Source organism: Gallus gallus (genome assembly GCF_016699485.2).
Source record: "Gallus gallus isolate bGalGal1 chromosome 36 unlocalized genomic scaffold, bGalGal1.mat.broiler.GRCg7b 36_unloc4, whole genome shotgun sequence".
Lineage (NCBI taxonomy): Eukaryota > Metazoa > Chordata > Aves > Galliformes > Phasianidae > Gallus > Gallus gallus.
This window is the reverse complement of record NW_024095964.1, coordinates 16411-37875: the sequence shown is the minus strand read 5'-3', so window position 1 is coordinate 37875 and position 21465 is coordinate 16411. Positions and strand designations below refer to the sequence as shown.

Genomic DNA, 21465 nt, shown 5'->3' with positions numbered 1-21465 from the left:
GCCCCCTAGTGGCGGTCCTCCCAGTGCTCTCTACTGCCCCCTAGTGGTCACCCTGACATTGCTCCCTAGCGCCCCCTAGCGGCAGTGTTGCCGTTGCTCCCTAGCTCCCCCTAGCGGCGGTCCTCCCACCGCTCCATAGCGCCCCCTAGTGGCGGTCCTCCCACTAATCCCTACTGCCCCCTAGCGGCCGCCAACGAGCATTCCATCGTCTCCCCTCCCAGTGCTCCCAGTTTGCCCAGTAGCATCGCCGCCATGCCTCACCAGTACCCAGCGCTCACCCCGGAGCAGAAGCAGGAGCTGCACGACATCGCCAAGCGCATCGTGGCGCCGGGCAAAGGCATCCTGGCTGCTGATGAGTCCACCGGTGCGTAATGGGGTGGACTGGGAGGGGATATGGGGCGGCTGGGATGGACTGGGATGGACTGGGATGGGCTGGGAGGAGATATGGGGCGGCTGGGATGGACTGGGAGGGGATATGGGGTGACTGGGATGGACTGGGAGGAGATATGGGGCGACTGGGATGGACTGGGAGGAGATATGGGGTGACTGGGATGGACTGGGAGGAGATATGGGGCGACTGGGATGGACTGGGAGGAGATATGGGGTGACTGGGATGGACTGGGAGGAGATATGGGGCGACTGGGCCATACTGGGATGGACTGGGAGGGGATATGGGGCGACTGGGATGGACTGGGAGGGGATATGGGGCGACTGGGATGGACTGGGATGGACTGGGAGGGGATATGGGGTGACTGGGATGGACTGGGAGGGGATATGGGACGACTGGGATGGACTGGGATGGACTGGGAGGAGGTATGGGGTGACTGGGATGGACTGGGAGGGGATATGGGGTGACTGGGATGGACTGGGAGGAGATACGGGGTGACTGGGATGGACTGGGAGGAGATATGGGGTGACTGGGCCATACTGGGATGGACTGGGAGGGGATATGGGGCAATTGGGCCGTACTGGGATAAACTGGGATGGACTGGGAGGGGATATGGGGCGACTGGGATGGACTGGGAGGGGATGTGGGGCGACTGGGATGGACTGGGATGGACTGGGAGGGCACTACGAGAAGATATGGGGCGACTGGGATGGACTGGGAGGAGATATGGGGTGACTGGGATGGACTGGGAGGAGATATGGGGTGACTGGGATGGACTGGGAGGAGATACGGGGTGACTGGGATGGACTGGGAGGAGATATGGGGTGACTGGGCCATACTGGGATGGACTGGGAGGGGATATGGGGCAATTGGGCCGTACTGGGATAAACTGGGATGGACTGGGAGGAGATATGGGGTGACTGGGATGGACTGGGAGGGGATATGGGGCGACTGGGATGGACTGGGAGGGGATATGGGGCGACTGGGATGGACTGGGATGGACTGGGAGGGGATATGGGGCGACTGAGATGGACTGGGAGGGGATATGGGGTGACTGGGATGGACTGGGAGGACATATGAGGCGACTGGGCCATACTGGGATGGACTGGGAGGGGATATGGGGCGACTGGGATGGACTGGGATGGACTGGGAGGGGATATGGGGTGACTGGGATGGACTGGGAGGACATATGAGGCGACTGGGCCATACTGGGATGGACTGGGAGGAGATATGGGGCGACTGGGATGGACTGGGAGGAGATATGGGGTGACTGGGATGGACTGGGAGGAGATATGGGGTGACTGGGCCATACTGGGATGGACTGGGAGGGGATATGGGGCAATTGGGCCGTACTGGGATAAACTGGGATGGACTGGGAGGGGATATGGGGCGACTGGGCCATACTGGGATGGACTGGGAGGGGATACGGGGCAACTGGGATGGACTGGGAGGAGGTATGGGGTGACTGGGATGGACTGGGATGGACTGGGAGGGCATATGGGGCGACTGGGCCATACTGGGATGGACTGGGAGGGAATATGGGCTGACTGGGATGGACTGGGGTGGACTGGGAGGGCATATGGGGCGACTGGGCCATACTGGGATGGACTGGGATGGACTGGGAGGAGATATGGGGCAACTGGGCCATACTGGGATGGACTGGGATGGACTGGGAGGAGATATGGGGCGACTGGGCTATACTGGGATGGACTGGGATGGACTGGGAGGAGATATGGGGTGACTTGGCCATACTGGGATGGACTGGGAGGGAATATGGGCTGACTGGGATGAACTGGGAGGGACTGGGAGGGACTGGAGCCATACTAGGACACCAGTATGGGTTATTGGGATGGACTGGGGTGGACTGGGATGGACTGGGATGAACTGGGATGGCCATAGGAGTCATTGTGGAGCATCTGATAACCTCGAGGTGGCACCGAGTGGTCTTTGGGTCATACTGGGATGGACTGGGATGAACTGGGATGAACTGGGATGGCCATAGGTGTCACTGTGGAGCATCTGAGAACCTCGAGGTGGCACCTGGAGGTCTTTGCGTCATACTGGGGCGTACTGGGATGAACTGGGCGGGACTGGAGACACAGTAGGAGACCACAATGGGTTACTGGGATGAACTGGGATGGACTGGGATGAACTGGGATGGCCATAGGAGTCACTGTGGAGCATCTGAGTACCTTGAGGTGGCACCGGGAGTTGTGTGGGTCGTATTGGGTTTTCTCCTTGAGTCCGGTTGGCCAACCAGTATCCGGAGCGGTGTGTAACTGGTCCATACTGGTCCTTACTGGTGTGCAGGCAGCATCGCCAAGCGGCTGAGCTCGGTGGGGGCGGAGAACACGGAGGAGAAGCGGCGCTGGGAGGGCAGCGGGAGGAGATATGGGGGCGACTGGGCCGTACTGGGATGGACTGGGAGGGACTGGGATGGACTGGGATGAACTGGAACCATACTAAGACACCAGTATGGGTTACTGGGATGAACTGGGATGAACTGGGATGGACTGGGATAGACTGGGATGAACTGGGATGGCCATAGGAGTTCTTGTGGTGCATCTGAGCTGTCCAAGGTGGCACTGGGAGGTCTTTGGGTCATACTGGGATGAACTGGGATGAACTGGAACCATACTAGGGCACCAGTATGGGTTACTGAGATGAACTGGGCTGAACTGGGATGGACTGGGATGACTTGGGATGGCCATAGGAGTGGTTGTGGAGCATCTGAGCTGTCCGAGGTGGCACTGGGAGGTCTTTGGTTGGTACTGGTGATACTGGGACATACTGGGTGGCACTGGAGCCACATTAGGAGACCAGTATGGGCTACTGGGATGGACTGGGATGGACTGGGATGGACTGGGATGAACTGGGATGGACTGGGATGAACTGGGATGGCCATAGGAGTCATTGTGGAGCATCTCAGCTGACCGAGGTGGCACCGGGAGGTCTTTGGGTAATACTGGGATGGACTGGGATGAACTGGAACCATACTAGGGCACCAGTATGGGTTACTGGGATGGACTGGGATGAACTGGGATGAACTGGGATGGACTGGGATGAACTGAACTGGGATGGCCATAGAAGTCATTGTGGAGCATCTGAGAACCTCGAGGTGGCGCCGGGAGGTCTTTGGGTCTTACTGGGATGGACTGGGATGAACTGGAACCATACTAAGACACCAGTATGGGTTACCGGGATGAACTGGGATGAACTGGGATGAACTGGGATGGCCATAGGAGTTATTGTGGAGCATCTGAGAACCTCGAGGTGGCACCGGGAGTTGTGTGGGTCATACTGGGATGGACTGGGATGAACTGGGAGGGACTGGGAGGGACTGGAGCCATATTAGGACACCAGTATGGGTTACTGGGATGGACTGGGATGAACTGGGATGAACTGGGATGGCCATAGGAGTCATTGTGGAGCATCTGAGCTGTCCGAGGTGGCACCAGGAGGTCTTTGGGTCATACTGGGATGGACTGGGATGAACTGGGGGGGACTGGAGCCATTTTAGGACACCAATATGGGTTACTGGGATGAACTGGGATGAACTGGGATGGACTGGGATGGCCATAGGAGTTCTTGTGGTGCATCTGAGCTGTCCGAGGTGGCACCGGGTGGTCTTTGGTTCGTACTGGTGATACTGGGACATACTGGGTGGCACTGGAGCCCCATTAGGAGACCAGTATGGGCTACTGGGATGGACTGGGATGAACTGGAATGGACTGGGATGAACTGGGATGGGCATTGGAGTCATTGTGGAGCATCTGATAACCTCGAGGTGGCACCGGGAGGTCTTTGGGTCATACTGGGATGGACTGGGATGAACTGGAACCATACTAAGACACCAGTATGGGTTACTGGGATGGACTGGGCTGAACTGGGATGGACTGGGATGGACTGGGATGAACTGGGATGGCCATAGGAGTGGTTGTGGAGCATCTGAGAACTTCGAGGTGGGGCCGGGAGGTCTTTGGGTCATACTGGGATGGACTGGGATGAACTGGGAGGGACTGGAGCCATACTAGGACACCAGTATGGGCTACTGGGATGGACTGGGATGGACTGGGATGAACTGGGATGGCCATAGGAGTCATTGTGGAGCATCTGAGATGGCCAAGGTGGCACCGGGTGGTCTTTGATTCGTACTGGTGATACTGGGACATACTGGGTGGCAGTGGAGCCATATTAGGACACCAGTATGGGCTACTGGGATGGACTGGGGTGGACTGGGATGGACTGGGATGAGCTGGGATGGGCATAGGAGTCATTGTGGAGCATCTGAGAACCTCGAGGTGGGGCTGGGAGGTCTTTGGGTCATACTGGGATGGACTGGGATGAACTGGAACCATACTAAGAGACCAGTATGGGTTACTGGGATGGACTGGGATGGACTGGGATGGACTGGGATGAACTGGGATGAACTGGGATAGACTGGGATGAACTGGGATGGCCATGGGAGTTCTTGTGGTGCATCTGAGCTGTCCGAGGTGGCACTGGGAGGTCTTTGGTTCGTACTGGTGATACTGGGACATACTGGGTGGCACTGGAGCCACATTAGGAGACCGGTATGTGCTACTGGGATGGACTGGGATGAACTGGGATGGACTGGGATGAACTGGGATGGCCATAGGAGTGGTTGTGGAGCATCTGAGAACCTCAAGGTGGGGCCGGGAGGTCTTTGGTTCATACTGGGATGGACTGGGATGAACTGGGAGGGACTGGGAGGGACTGGAGCCCTACTAGGCCACCAGTATGGGTTACTGGGATGGACTGGGATGAACTGGGATGGCCATAGGAGTGGTTGTGGAGCATCTGAGAACCTCGAGGTGGCACCGGGAGGTCTTTGGGTCATACTGGGATGGACTGGGATGAACTGGAACCATACTAAGACACCAGTATGGGTTACTGGGATGGACTGGGATGGACTGGGATGGACTGGGATGGACTGGGATGAACTGGGATGAACTGGGATGGCCATAGGAGTTCTTGCGGAGCATATGAGCTGTCCAAGGTGGCACTGGGAGGTCTTTGGTTCGTACTGGTGATACTGGGACATACTGGGTGGCACTGGAGCCATATTAGGAGACCAGTATAGGTTACTGGGATGGACTGGGATGGACTGGGATGGACTGGGATGGCCATAGGAGTGGTTGTGGAGCATCTGAGAACCTCGAGGTGACATTGGGAGTTGTGTGGGTCGTATTGGGTTTTCTCCTTGAGTCCGGTTGGCCAACCAGTATCCGGAGCGGTGTGTAACTGGTCCATACTGGTCCTTACTGGTGTGCAGGCAGCATCGCCAAGCGGCTGAGCTCGGTGGGGGCGGAGAACACGGAGGAGAAGCGGCGCTGGGAGGGCAGCGGGAGGAGATATGGGGGCGACTGGGCCGTACTGGGATGGACTGGGAGGGACTGGGATGGACTGGGATGAACTGGAACCATACTAAGACACCAGTATGGGTTACTGGGATGAACTGGGATGGACTGGGATGAACTGGGATGAACTGGGATGGCCATAGGAGTCATTGTGGAGCATCTGAGCTGTCCGAGGTGGCACCGGGAGGTCTTTGGGTCATACTGGGATGGACTGGGATGAACTGGAGCCATATTAGGACACCAGTATGGGTTACTGGGATGAACTGGGATGGACTGGGATGGACTGGGATGAACTGGGATGGCCATAGGAGTTCTTGTGGTGCATCTGAGCTGTCCAAGGTGGCACTGGGAGGTCTTTGGGTCATACTGGGATGGACTGGGATGAACTGGAACCATACTAGGGCACCAGTATGGGTTACTGGGATGAACTGGGATGAACTGGGATGGACTGGGATGAACTGGGATGGCCATAGGAGTGGTTGTGGAGCATCTGAGAACCTCGAGGTGACATTGGGAGTTGTGTGGGCCGTATTGGGTTTTCTCCTTGAGTCCGGTTGGCCAACCAGTATCCGGAGCGGTGTGTAACTGGTCCATACTGGTCCTTACTGGTGTGCAGGCAGCATCGCCAAGCGGCTGAGCTCGGTGGGGGCGGAGAACACGGAGGAGAAGCGGCGCTGGGAGGGCAGCGGGAGGAGATATGGGGGCGACTGGGCCGTACTGGGATGGACTGGGAGGGACTGGGATGGACTGGGATGAACTGGAACCATACTAAGACACCAGTATGGGTTATTGGGATGAACTGGGATGAACTGGGATGGACTGGGATAGACTGGGATGAACTGGGATGGCCATAGGAGTTCTTGTGGTGCATCTGAGCTGTCCAAGGTGGCACCAGGAGGTCTTTGGGTCATACTGGGATGGACTGGGATGAACTGGAACCATACTAGGGCACCAGTATGGGTTACTGGGATGAACTGGGATGGACTGGGATGGACTGCGATGAACTGGGATGGCCATAGGAGTGGTTGTGGAGCATCTGAGAACCTCGAGGTGACATTGAGAGTTGTGTGGGTCGTATTGGGTTTTCTCCTTGAGTCCGGTTGGCCAACCAGTATCCGGAGCGGTGTGTAACTGGTCCATACTGGTCCTTACTGGTGTGCAGGCAGCATCGCCAAGCGGCTGAGCTCGGTGGGGGCGGAGAACACGGAGGAGAAGCGGCGCTGGGAGGGCAGCGGGAGGAGATATGGGGGCGACTGGGCCGTACTGGGATGGACTGGGAGGGACTGGGATGGACTGGGATGAACTGGAACCATACTGAGACACCAGTATGGGTTACTGGGATGAACTGGGATGAACTGGGATGGACTGGGATAGACTGGGATGAACTGGGATGGCCATAGGAGTTCTTGTGGTGCATCTGAGCTGTCCAAGGTGGCACTGGGAGGTCTTTGGGTCATACTGGGATGGACTGGGATGAACTGGAACCATACTAGGGCACCAGTATGGGTTACTGGGATGAACTGGGATGAACTGGGATGAACTGGGATGGCCATAGGAGTGGTTGTGGAGCATCTGAGAACCTCGAGGTGGCACCGGGAGGTCTTTGGGTCATACTGGGATGGACTGGGATGAACTGGGATTGAGTGGGGTCACAGGAGGACACCAGTATGAGTTACTGGGATGGACTGGGTTGAACTGGGATGAACTGGGATGGACTGGGATGGACTGGGATGGCCATAGGAGTCATTGTGGAGCATCTGAGCTGTCCAAGGTGGCACTGGGAGGTCTTTGGTTGGTACTGGTGATACTGGGACATAGTGGGTGGCACTGGAGCCATACTAGGAGACCAGTATGGGCTACTGGGATGGACTGGGATGGACTGGGATGAACTGGGATGGACTGGGATGGACTGGGATGGCCATAGGAGTCATTGTGGAGCATATGAGCTGTCCAAGGTGGCACCGGGAGGTCTTTGGGCCATACTGGGATGGACTGAGATGAACTGTAACCATACTAGGACACCAGTATGGGCTACTGGGATGGACTGGGATGGACTGGGATGGACTGGAATGAACTGGGATGAACTGGGATGGCCAGAGAAGTTCTTGTGGTGCATCTGAGCTGTCCGAGGTGGCACTGGGAGGTCTTTGGTTCGTACTGGTGATACTGGGACATACTGGGTGGCACTGGAGCCATACTAGGAGACCAGTATGGGCTACTGGGATGGACTGGGATGGATTGGGATGAACTGGGATGTACTGGGATGAACTGGGATGGGCATAGGAGTCATTGTGGAGCATCTGAGATGGTCAAGGTCGCACCGGGTGGTCTTTGATTCGTACTGGTGATACTGGGACATACTGGGTGGCACTGGAGCCATACTAGGACACCAGTATGGGCTACTGGGATGGACTGGGGTGGACTGGGATGGACTGGGATGAACTGGGATGGGCATTGGAGTCATTGTGGAGCATCTGAGAACCTCGAGGTGGCACCGGGAGGTCTTTGGGTCATACTGGGATGGACTGGGATGAACTGGGAGGGACTGGGAGGGACTGGAGCCCTACTAGGCCACCAGTATGGGTTACTGGGATGAACTGGGATGAACTGGGATGGACTGGGATGAACTGGGATGGCCATAGGAGTCATTGTGGAGTATCTGAGAACCTCAAGGTGGCACCGGGAGGTCTTTGGGTCATACTGGGATGGACTGGGATGAACTGGGGGGGACTGGAGCCACTTCAGGACACCAGTATGGGTTACTGGGATGAACTGGGATGAACTGGGATGAACTGGGATGGCCATAGGAGTGGTTGTGGAGCATCTGAGAACCTCGAGGTGGCACCGGGAGGTCTTTGGTTCGTACTGGTGATACTGGGACATACTGGGTGGCACTGGAGCCATACTAGGACACCAGTATGGGTTACTGGGATGGACTGGGTTGAACTGGGATGAACTGGGATGGACTGGGATGGACTGGGATGAACTGGGATGGCCACAGGAGTCATTGTGGAGCATCTGAGAACCTCGAGGTGGGGCCGGGAGGTCTTTGGGTCATACTGGGATGGACTGGGATGAACTGGAACCATACTAGGGCACCAGTATGGGTTACTGGGGTGGACTGGGATGAACTGGGATGGACTGGGATAGACTGGGATGAACTGGGATGGCCATAGAAGTTCTTGTGGTGCACCTGAGCTGTCCGAGGTGGCACTGGGAGGTCTTTGGTTGGTACTGGTGATACTGGGACATACTGGGTGGCACTGGAGCCACATTAGGAGACCAGTATGGGCTACTGGGATGGACTGGGATGAACTGGGATGGACTGGGATGGCCATAGGAGTCATTGTGGAGCATCTGAGAACCTCGAGGTGGGGCCGGGAGGTCTTTGGGTCATACTGGGATGGACTGGGATGAACTGGAACCATACTAGGGCACCAGTATGGGTTACTGGGGTGGACTGGGATGAACTGGGGTGGACTGGGATGGACTGGGATGAACTGGGATGGCCATAGGAGTGGTTGTGGAGCATCTGAGAACTTCGAGGTGGTGCCGGGAGGTCTTTGGGTCATACTGGGATGGACTGGGATGAACTGGGAGGGACTGGGAGGGACTGGAGCCATATTAGGGCACCAGTATGGGTTACTGGGATGGACTGGGATGGACTGGGATGGACTGGGATGAACTGGGATGGCCATAGGAGTCATTGTGGAGCATCTGAGAACCTCGAGGTGGCACCGGGAGTTGTGTGGGTCATACTGGGATGGACTGGGATGAACTGGGAGGGACTGGGAGGGACTGGAGCCCTACTAGGCCACCAGTATGGGTTACTGGGATGAACTGGGATGGACTGGGATGGACTGGGATGAACTGGGATGGCCATAGGAGTCATTGTGGAGTATCTGGGAACCTCAAGGTGGCACCGGGAGGTCTTTGGGTCATACTGGGATGGACTGGGATGAACTGGGGGGGACTGGAGCCACTTCAGGACACCAGTATGGGTTACTGGGATGAACTGGGATGAACTGGGATGAACTGGGATGGCCATAGGAGTGGCTGTGGAGCATCTGAGAACCTCGAGGTGGTGCCGGGAGGTCTTTGGGTCATACTGGGATGGACTGGGATGAACTGGAACCATACTAGGGCACCAGTATGGGTTACTGGGATGGACTGGGATGAACTGGGGTGGACTGGGATGGACTGGGATGAACTGGGATGGCCATAGGAGTCATTGTGGAGCATCTGAGATGGCCAAGGTGGCACTGGGAGGTCTTTGGTTCGTACTGGTGATACTGGGACATACTGGGTGGCACTGGAGCCATACTAGGAGACCAGTATGGGCTACTGGGATGGACTGGGATGGACTGGGATGAACTGGGATGTACTGGGATGAACTGGGATGGGCATAGGAGTGGTTGTGGAGCATCTGAGAACCTCGAGGTGGCGCCGGGGGGTCTTTGGGTCATACTGGGATGGACTGGGATGAACTGGAACCATACTAAGACACCAGTATGGGTTATTGGGATGAACTGGGATGAACTGGGATGGACTGGGATAGACTGGGATGAACTGGGATGGCCATAGGAGTTCTTGTGGTGCATCTGAGCTGTCCAAGGTGGCACCAGGAGGTCTTTGGGTCATACTGGGATGGACTGGGATGAACTGGAACCATACTAGGGCACCAGTATGGGTTACTGGGGTGGACTGGGATGAACTGGGGTGGACTGGGATGGACTGGGATGAACTGGGATGGCCATAGGAGTGGTTGTGGAGCATCTGAGAACCTCGAGGTGGCACCGGGAGTTGTGTGGGTCATACTGGGATGGACTGGGATGAACTGGGATGGACTGGGAGGGACTGGAGCCCTACTAGGCCACCAGTATGGGTTACTGGGATGAACTGGGATGGACTGGGATGGACTGGGATGAACTGGGATGGCCATAGGAGTGGTTGTGGAGCATCTGAGAACCTCGAGGTGGCACCGGGAGGTCTTTGCGTCATACTGGGATGGACTGGGATGAACTGGGATTGAGTGGGGTCATAGGAGGACACCAGTATGAGTTACTGGGATGGACTGGGTTGAACTGGGATGAACTGGGATGGACTGGGATGGCCATAGGAGTTCTTGCGGAGCATCTGAGCTGTCCGAGGTGGCACCAGGAGGTCTTTGGGTCATACTGGGATGGACTGGGATGAACTGGAACCATGCTAGGGCACCAGTATGGGTTACTGGGATGGACTGGGCTGAACTGGGATGGACTGGGATGAACTGGGATGGGCATAGGAGTGATTGTGGAGCATCTGAGAACCTCGAGGTGGCACCGGGAGGTCTTTGGGTCATACTGGGATGGACTGGGATGAACTGGAACCATACTAAGACACCAGTATGGGTTACTGGGATGAACTGGGATGAACTGGGATGAACTGGGATAGACTGGGATGAACTGGGATGGCCATAGGAGTTCTTGTGGAGCATCTGAGCTGTCCAAGGTGGCACTGGGAGGTCTTTGGTTCGTACTGGTGATACTGGGACATACTGGGTGGCTCTGGAGCCACATTAGGAGACCGGTATGGGCTACTGGGATGGACTGGGATGGACTGGGATGAACTGGGATGTACTGGGATGAACTGGGATGGCCTTAGGAGTCATTGTGGAGCATCTGAGATGGTCAAGGTGGCAGCGGGTGGTCTTTGATTCGTACTGGTGATACTAGGACATACTGGGTGGCACTGGAGCCATATTAGGACACCAGTATGGGCTACTGGGATGGACTGGGGTGGACTGGGATGGACTGGGATGAACTGGGATGGGCATTGGAGTCATTGTGGAGCATCTGAGAACCTCGAGGTGGCACCGGGAGGTCTTTGGGTCATACTGGGATGGACTGGGATGAACTGGGAGGGACTGGGAGGGACTGGAGCCCTACTAGGCCACCAGTATGGGTTACTGGGATGGACTGGGATGGACTGGGATGAACTGGGATGTACTGGGATGAACTGGGATGGCCATAGGAGTGGTTGTGGAGCATCTGAGAACTTCGAGGTGGTGCCGGGAGGTCTTTGGGTCATACTGGGATGGACTGGGATGAACTGGAACCATACTAGGGCACCAGTATGGGTTACTGGGATGGCCTGGGATGAACTGGGATGGACTGGGATGGACTGGGATGGACTGGGATGAACTGGGATGGCCGTAGGAGTGGTTGTGGAGCATCTGAGAACTTCGAGGTGGGGCCGGGAGGTCTTTGGGTCATACTGGGATGGACTGGGATGAACTGGAACCATACTAGGGCACCAGTATGGGTTACTGGGATGAACTGGGATGAACTGGGATGGACTGGGATGGACTGGGATGAACTGGGATGGCCATAGGAGTTCTTGTGGTGCACCTGAGCTGTCCGAGGTGGCACCAGGAGGTCTTTGGGCCATGTAGGATCGTCCTGCTGAGTCCCATTGGCCAACCAGTATCCGGAGCGGTGTGTAACTGGTCCATACTGGTCCTTACTGGTGTGCAGGCAGCATCGCCAAGCGGCTGAGCTCGGTGGGGGCGGAGAACACGGAGGAGAAGCGGCGCTGGGAGGGCAGCGGGAGGAGATATGGGGGCGACTGGGCCGTACTGGGATGGACTGGGAGGGACTGGGAGGGACTGGGATGAACTGGGACCATACTAAGACACCAGTATGGGTTATGGGATGAACTGGGATGAACTGGGATGGACTGGGATAGACTGGGATGAACTGGGATGGCCATGGGAGTTCTTGTGGTACATCTGAGCTGTCCGAGGTGGCACGGGGAGGTCTTTGGTTGGTACTGGTGATACTGGGACATACTGGGTGGCACTGGAGCCATACTAGGACACCAGTATGGGTTACTGCGATGGACTGGGATGGACTGGGATGAACTGGGATGAACTGGGATGAACTGGGATGGCCATAGGTGTCACTGTGGAGCATCTGAGAACCTCGAGGTGGGGCCGGGAGGTCTTTGGGTCATACTGGGATGGACTGGGATGAACCGGAACCATACTAGGGAACCAGTATGGGTTACTGGGATGGACTGGGATGGACTGGGATGTACTGGGGTGAACTGAGATGGGCATAGGAGTCATTGTGGAGCATCTGAGAACCTCGAGGTGGGGCCGGGAGGTCTTTGGTTCATACTGGGATGGACTGGGATGTACTGGGATGAACTGGGAGGGACTGGAACACAGTAGGAGGCCACAATGGGTTACTGGGATGAACTGTGATGAACTGGGCTGAACTGGGATGAACTGGGATGGCCATAGGAGTCACTGTGGAGCATCTGAGTACCTTGAGGTGGCACCGGGAGTTGTGCGGGTCATACTGGGATGGACTGGGATGAACTGGGAGGGACTGGGAGGGACTGGAGCCCTACTAGGCCACCAGTATGGGTTACTGGGATGAACTGGGATGGACTGGGATGGACTGGGATGAACTGGGATGGGCATAGGAGTCATTGTGGAGCATCTGAGAACCTCGAGGTGGCACCGGGAGGTCTTTGGTTCATACTGGGATGGACTGGGATGAACTGGAACCATACTAGGGCACCAGTATGGGTTACTGGGATGGACTGGGATGAACTGGGATGGACTGGGATGGACTGGGATGGCCATAGGTGTCATTGTGGAGCATCTGAGCTGTCCGAGGTGGCACTGGGAGGTCTTTGGTTGGTACTGGTGATACTGGGACATACTGGGTGGCACTGGAGCCATGCTAGGACACCAGTATGGGCTACTGGGATGGACTGGGATGAACTGGGATGAACTGGGATGTACTGGGATGAACTGGGATGGGCATAGGAGTCATTGTGGAGCATCTGAGAACCTCGAGGTGGGGCCGGGAGGTCTTTGGGTCATACTGGGATGGACTGGGATGAACTGGGAGGGACTGGGAGGGACTGGAGCCATATTAGGACACCAATATGGGTTACTGGGATGAACTGGGATGAACTGGGATGGCCATAGGAGTTCTTGTGGTGCATCTGAGCTGTCCGAGGTGGCACTGGGAGGTCTTTGGTTCGTACTGGTGATACTGGGACATACTGGGTGGCACTGGAGCCCCATTAGGAGACCAGTATGGGCTACTGGGATGGACTGGGATGGACTGGGATGAACTGGGATGTACTGGGATGAACTGGGATGGCCTTAGGAGTCATTGTGGAGCATCTGAGATGGTCAAGGTGGCACCGGGTGGTCTTTGATTCGTACTAGTGATACTGGGACATACTGGGTGGCACTGGTGCCATACTAGGACACCAGTATGGGTTACTGGGATGAACTGGGATGAACTGGGATGAACTGGGATGGACTGGGATGAACTGGGATGGGCATAGGAGTCATTGTGGAGCATCTCAGCTGTCCGAGGTGGCACCGGGAGGTTTTGGGCCATACTAGGATGGACTGGGATGAACTGGAACCATACTAAGACACCAGTATGGGTTATTGGGATGAACTGGGATGAACTGGGATGGACTGGGATGAACTGGGATGGACTGGGATGGCCATAGGAATTCTTGCGGAGCATATGAGCTGTCCAAGGTGGCACTGGGAGGTCTTTGGTTCGTACTGGTGATACTGGGACATACTGGGTGGCACTGGAGCCATATTAGGAGACCAGTATGGGCTACTGGGATGGACTGGGATGGACTGGGATGAACTGGGATGGCCATAGGAGTCACTGTGGAGCATCTGAGTACCTTGAGGTGGCACCGGGAGTTGTGTGGGTCGTATTGGGTTTTCTCCTTGAGTCCGGTTGGCCAACCAGTATCCGGAGCGGTGTGTAACTGGTCCATACTGGTCCTTACTGGTGTGCAGGCAGCATCGCCAAGCGGCTGAGCTCGGTGGGGGCGGAGAACACGGAGGAGAAGCGGCGCTGGGAGGGCAGCGGGAGGAGATATGGGGGCGACTGGGCCGTACTGGGATGGACTGGGAGGGACTGGGATGGACTGGGATGAACTGGAACCATACTAAGACACCAGTATGGGTTATGGGATGAACTGGGATGGACTGGGATAGACTGGGATGAACTGGGATGAACTGGGATGGCCATAGAAGTTCTTGTGGTGCATCTGAGCTGTCCGAGGTGGCACTGGGAGGTCTTTGGTTCGTACTGGTGATACTGGGACATACTGGGTGGCACTGGAGCCACACTAGGAGACCAGTATGGGTTACTGGGATGGACTGGGATGAACTGGGATGAACTAGGATGAACTGGGATGAACTGGGATGGCCATAGGTGTCATTGTGGAGCATCCGAGTACCTCGAGGTGGCACCGGGTGGTCTTTGGGTCATACTGGGATGGACTGGGATGAACTGGAACCATACTAAGACACCAGTATGGGTTACTGGGATGAACTGGGATGAACTGGGATGGACTGGGATGGACTGGGATGAACTGGGATGGCCATAGGAGTGGTTGTGGAGCATCTGAGAACTTCGAGGTGGCACCTGGAGGTCTTTGCGTCATACTGGGGTGTACTGGGATGAACTGGGCGGGACTGGAGACACAGTAGGAGACCACAATGGGTTACTGGGATGAACTGGGATGGACTGGGATGAACTGGGATGGCCATAGGAGTCACTGTGGAGCATCTGAGTACCTTGAGGTGGCACCGGGAGTTGTGTGGGTCGTATTGGGTTTTCTCCTTGAGTCCGGTTGGCCAACCAGTATCCGGAGCGGTGTGTAACTGGTCCATACTGGTCCTTACTGGTGTGCAGGCAGCATCGCCAAGCGGCTGAGCTCGGTGGGGGCGGAGAACACGGAGGAGAACCGGCGCTTGGAGGGCAGCGGGAGGAGATATGGGGGCAACTGGGCTGTACTGGGATGGACTGGGAGGGACTGGGATGGACTGGGATGAACTGGAACCATATTAAGACACCAGTATGGGTTACTGGGATGAACTGGGATGGACTGGGATAGACTGGGATGAACTGGGATGGCCATAGGAGTTCTTGTGGTGCATCTGAGCTGTCCAAGGTGGCACTGGGAGGTCTTTGGGTCATACTGGGATGGACTGGGATGAACTGGAACCATACTAGGGCACCAGTATGGGTTACTGGGATGAACTGGGATGGACTGGGATGAACTGGGATGGACTGGGATGGCCATAGGTGTCATTGTGGAGCATCTGAGCTGTCCGAGGTGGCACTGGGAGGTCTTTGGTTCGTACTGGTGATACTGGGACATACTGGGTGGCACTGGAGCCACATTAGGAGACCAGTATGGGCTACTGGGATGGACTGGGATGGACTGGGATGAACTGGGATGGACTGGGATGAACTGGGATGGGCATAGGAGTCATTGTGGAGCATCTGAGATGGCCAAGGTGGCACCGGGAGGTCTTTGGTTGGTACTGGTGATACTGGGACATACTGGGTGGCACTGGAGCCATATTAGGACACCAGTATGGGCTACTGGGATGGACTGGGGTGGACTGGGATGGACTGGGATGAACTGGGATGGGCATTGGAGTCATTGTGGAGCATCTGAGAACCTCGAGGTGGCACCGGGAGGTCTTTGGGTCATACTGGGATGGACTGGGATGAACTGGGAGGGACTGGGAGGGACTGGAGCCCTACTAGGCCACCAGTACGGGTTACTGGGGTGGACTGGGATGAACTGGGGTGGACTGGGATGGACTGGGATGAACTGGGATGGCCATAGGAGTGGTTGTTGAGCATCTGAGTACCTCGAGGTGGTGCCGGGAGGTCTTTGGGTTATACTGGGGTGTACTGGGATGAACTGGGCCGGACTGGAACACAGTAGGAGGCCACAATGGGTTACTGGGATGAACTGGGATGGACTGGGATGAACTGGGATGGCCATAGGAGTCACTTTGGAGCATCTGAGTACCTTGAGGTGGCACCGGGAGTTGTGTGGGTCGTATTGGGTTTTCTCCTTGAGTCCGGTTGGCCAACCAGTATCCGGAGCGGTGTGTAACTGGTCCATACTGGTCCTTACTGGTGTGCAGGCAGCATCGCCAAGCGGCTGAGCTCGGTGGGGGCGGAGAACACGGAGGAGAACCGGCGCTTGGAGGGCAGCGGGAGGAGATATGGGGGCAACTGGGCCGTACTGGGATGGACTGGGAGGGACTGGGATGGACTGGGATGAACTGGAACCATATTAAGACACCAGTATGGGTTACTGGGATGAACTGGGATGGACTGGGATAGACTGGGATGAACTGGGATGGCCATAGGAGTCATTGTGGAGCATCTGAGCTGTCCGAGGTGGCACCAGGAGGTCTTTGGGTCATACTGGGATGGACTGGGATGAACTGGAACCATACTAGGGCACCAGTATGGGTTACTGGGATGAACTGGGATGGACTGGGATGAACTGGGATGGGCATAGGAGTGGTTGTGGAGCATCTGAGAACCTCGAGGTGGCACCTGGAGGTCTTTGCGTTATACTGGGGCGTACTGGGATGAACTGGGCGGGACTGGAGACACAGTAGGAGGCCACAATGGGTTACTGGGATGAACTGGGATGGACTGGGATGAACTGGGATGCACTGGGATGAACTGGGATGGCCATAGGAGTCACTGTGGAGCATCTGAGTACCTTGAGGTGGCACCGGGAGTTGTGTGGGTCGTATTGGGTTTTCTCCTTGAGTCCGGTTGGCCAACCAGTATCCGGAGCGGTGTGTAACTGGTCCATACTGGTCCTTACTGGTGTGCAGGCAGCATCGCCAAGCGGCTGAGCTCGGTGGGGGCGGAGAACACGGAGGAGAACCGGCGCTGGTACCGCCAGCTGCTGTTCACGGCCGACAACCGCGTGGATCCGTGCATCGGCGGAGTCATCCTCTTCCATGAGACCCTCTACCAGAAGGCCGACGACGGCCGCCCCTTCCCTCAGGTCATCAAGGCCAAGGGAGGGGTCGTCGGGATCAAGGTGGGTTTTTTTGGGGGGCTTTTTGGGGTTTTTTTTAGGGTGGGTTGAGGGGGGGTGGTGGTGGGGCGAGCTGTTGGGTTGGGTTGGGTTGGGTGGTGGTAGGGTTGGGTTGGGGGCATTTTGGGGGGCGTTTTGGGGATGTTGAGGTGTTGGGGCCATTTTGGGGCCGTTTTAGGACATTTTGAGGAGTTTTGGGGCATTTTGGGGGCACTTGGAGAGCTTTTTGTGGGGCTTGGGTCAGTGGGCTGCCAGGTCAACCCATTGGGTTGAGTTGGGTTGGGTGATGGGAGGGTTGGGTTGGGGTAGGGTTGGGTTGGGGGCATTTTGGGGGCACTTTGGGGGGTGTTTTGGGGATGTTGAGGTGTTGGGGCCATTTTGGGGTCATATTGGGAGATTTGGGGACAATTTTTGAAGTTTTGGGGCACTTTGGGGAAATTTTGAGGATATTTTGGGGGCTATTTGTGGGGCTTGGGTCAGTGGGCTGCCAGGTCAACCCATTGGGGTGGATTGGGTTGTGTTGGGTGATGGTAGTGTTGGGTTGGGGGCATTTTGGGGGCAGTTTGGGGACATTTTGGGGACATGTTGGGGACGTTTTGGGGATGTTGAGGTGTTGGGGCCATTTTGGGGTCGTTTTGGGACATTTTGAGAAGTTTGGGGTTGTTTTGGGGGCTTTTTGAAGGCGTTTGGGGGCTATTTTTGGGCTCTGGGTCAGTGGGCTGCCAGGTCAACCCATTGGGTTGGATTGGGTTGGGTGTTGGGTGATGGTAGTGTTGGGTTGGGGACATTTTGGGGGCACTTTGGGGACATTTTGGGGATGTTGAGGTGTTGGGGTCATTTTGGGGCCGTTTTAGGACATTTTGAGAAGTTTTGGGGCATTTTGGGGGCACTTCGAGGGCTATTTGTAGGGCTTGAGTCAGTGGGCTGCCAGGTCAACCCATTGGGTTGGATTGGGTTGGGTGGTGGTAGGGTTGGGTTGGGGGCATTTTGGGGGCACTTTGGGGGGTGTTTTGGGGACGTTGAGGTGTTGGGGCCATTTTGGGGTCATATTGGGAGATTTGGGGACATTTTGAGCGGTTTTGGGGCATTTTGGAGGCTTTTTGAAGGCATTTTGTGGGCTATTTTGGGGTTTGGGTGAGTGGGCTGCCAGGTCAACCCATTGGGGTGGATTGGGTTGTGTTGGGTGATGGTAGTGTTGGGTTGGGGGCATTTTGGGGGCACTTTGGGGGGTGTTTTGGGGACATTGAGGTGTTGGGGCCATTTTGGGGCCGTTTTGGGACATTTTGAGAAGTTTTGGGGCATTTTGGGGACATTTTGAGGGCGTTTTGGGGGCTGTTTGTGGGACTTGGGTCAGTGGGCTGCCAGGTCAACCCATTGGGGTGGATTGGGTTGTGTTGGGTGATGGTAGTGTTGGGTTGGGGACACTTTGGGGGCACTTTGGGGACGTTTTGGGGACATGTTGGGGACGTTTTGGGGACGTTTTGGGGATATTGCGGTGTTGGGACCATTTTGGGGCCGTTTTAGGACATTTAGAGAAGTTTTGGGGCATTTTGGGGACATTTTGAGGGTATTTTGGGGGCTATTTGTGGGGCTTGGGTCAGTGGGCTGCCAGGTCAACCCATTGGGTTGAATTGGGTTGGGTGGTGGTAGGGTGGGGTTGGGGTAGGGTTGAGTTGGGGGCATTTTGGTCACACTTTGGGGACACTTTGGGGACATTGAGGTGTTGGGGCCATTTTGGGGTCATATTGGGAGATTTGGGGACATTTTGAGCGGTTTTGGGGCATTTTGGAGGCTTTTTGAAGGCATTTTGGGGGCTATTTTGGGGTTTGGGTGAGTGGGCTGCCAGGTCAACCCATTGGGTTGGATTGGGTTGTGTTGGGTGATGGTAGTGTTGGGTTGGGGACATTTTGGGGGCACTTTGGGGGGTGTTTTGGGGACATTGAGGTGTTGGGGCCGTTTTGGGGACGTTTTAGGACATTTTGAGAAGTTTGGGGTCGTTTTGGGGGCTTTTTGAAGGCGTTTTGGGGGCTATTTGTGGGGTCTGGGTCAGTGGGCTGCCAGGTCAACCCATTGGGTTGAATTGGGTTGGGTGATGGTAGTGTTGGGTTGGGGACATTTTGGGGGCACTTTGGGGGGTGTTTTGGGGACATTGAGGTGTTGGGGCCATTTTGGGGCCGTTTTAGGACATTTTGAGGAGTTTTGGGGCATTTGGGGGACATTTTGAGGGTATTTTGGGGGCTATTTGTGGGGCTTGGGTCAGTGGGCTGCCACGTCAACCCATTGGGTTGAATTGGGTTGTGTTGGGTGATGGTAGTGTTGGGTTGGGGACACTTTGGGGGCACTTTGGGGACATTTTGGGGACATGTTGGGGACGTTTTGGGGATGTTGAGGTGTTGGGACCATTTTGGGGTCATTTTAGGATATTTTGTGAAGTTTTGGGGCATTTTGGGGGCATTTTGAGGGTATTTTGGGGGCTATTTGTGGGGCTTGGGTCAGTGGGCTGCCAGGTCAACCCATTGGGTTGAATTGGGTTGGGTGGTGGTAGGGTGGGGTTGGGGTAGGGTTGAGTTGGGGGCATTTTGGTCACACTTTGGGGACACTTTGGGGACATTGAGGTGTTGGGGCCATTTTGGGGTCATATTGGGAGATTTGGGGACATTTTGAGCGGTTTTGGGGCATTTTGGAGGCTTTTTGAAGGCATTTTGGGGGCTATTTTGGGGTTTGGGTGAGTGGGCTGCCAGGTCAACCCATTGGGGTGGATTGGGTTGTGTTGGGTGATGGTAGTGTTGGGTTGGGGGCATTTTGGGGGCACTTTGGGGACATTTTGGGGACGTTTTGGGGATATTGCGGTGTTGGGACCGTTTTGGGGCCGTTTTAGGACATTTTGAGAAGTTTTGGGGCATTTGGGGGGCATTTTGAGGGTATTTTGGGGGCTATTTGTGGGGTTTGGGTCAGTGGGCTGCCAGGTCAACCCATTGGGTTAGATTGGGTTGTGTTGGGTGATGGTAGTGTTGGGTTGGGGACATTTTGGGGGCACTTTGTGGGGTGTTTTGCGGATATTGCGGTGTTGGGGTCATTTTGGGGCCGTTTTAGGACATTTTGAGAAGTTTTGGGGCATTTTGGGGGCACTTCAAGGGCTATTTGTGGGGCTTGAGTCAGTAGGCTGCCAGGTCAACCCATTGGGTTGGGTTGGGTTGGGTGGTGGTAGGGTTGGGTTGGGGGCATTTTGGGGGCACTTTGGGGGGTGTTTTGGGGACGTTGAGGTGTTGGGGCCATTTTGAGGTCATATTGGGAGATTTGGGGACATTTTGAGCGGTTTTGGGGCATTTTGGGGGCTTTTTGAAGGCATTTTGGGGGCTATTTTGGGGTTTGGGTGAGTGGGCTGCCAGGTCAACCCATTGGGTTGAATTGGGTTGTGTTGGGTGATGGTAGTGTTGGGTTGGGGACACTTTGGGGGCACTTTGGGGACATTTTGGGGACATGTTGGGGACGTTTTGGGGACATTGAGGTGTTGGGGCCATTTTGGGGCCGTTTTAGGACATTTAGAGAAGTTTTGGGGCATTTTGGGGACATTTTGAGGGCGTTTTGGGGGCTGTTTGTGGGACTTGGGTCAGTGGGCTGCCAGGTCAACCCATTGGGTTGAATTGGGTTGGGTGTTGGGTGATGGTAGTGTTGAGTTGGGGGCATTTTGGGGGCACTTTGGGGACATTTTGGGGACGTTTTGGGGATATTGCAGTGTTGGGACCATTTTGGGGCCGTTTTGGGACATTTTGAGGAGTTTTGGGG

At 55.9% G+C, this 21465-nt stretch overlaps 1 protein-coding gene across 1 annotated transcript in view; it reads left to right on the top strand.

Annotated features, from left to right (window-relative positions):
- Positions 1 to 219: 219 nt before the first annotated feature.
- The window catches only part of LOC107050559 (fructose-bisphosphate aldolase A-like), a 33444-nt gene continuing 12198 nt past the window's right edge, over positions 220 to 21465 (top strand). The window contains exons 1-2 of the mRNA XM_040656848.2: positions 220 to 364; positions 17471 to 17682. Coding sequence (XP_040512782.1) covers positions 253 to 364; positions 17471 to 17682 — 324 coding nt within the window. The 5' untranslated portion in view covers positions 220 to 252. The remainder of the gene's footprint in view (positions 365 to 17470; positions 17683 to 21465) is intronic.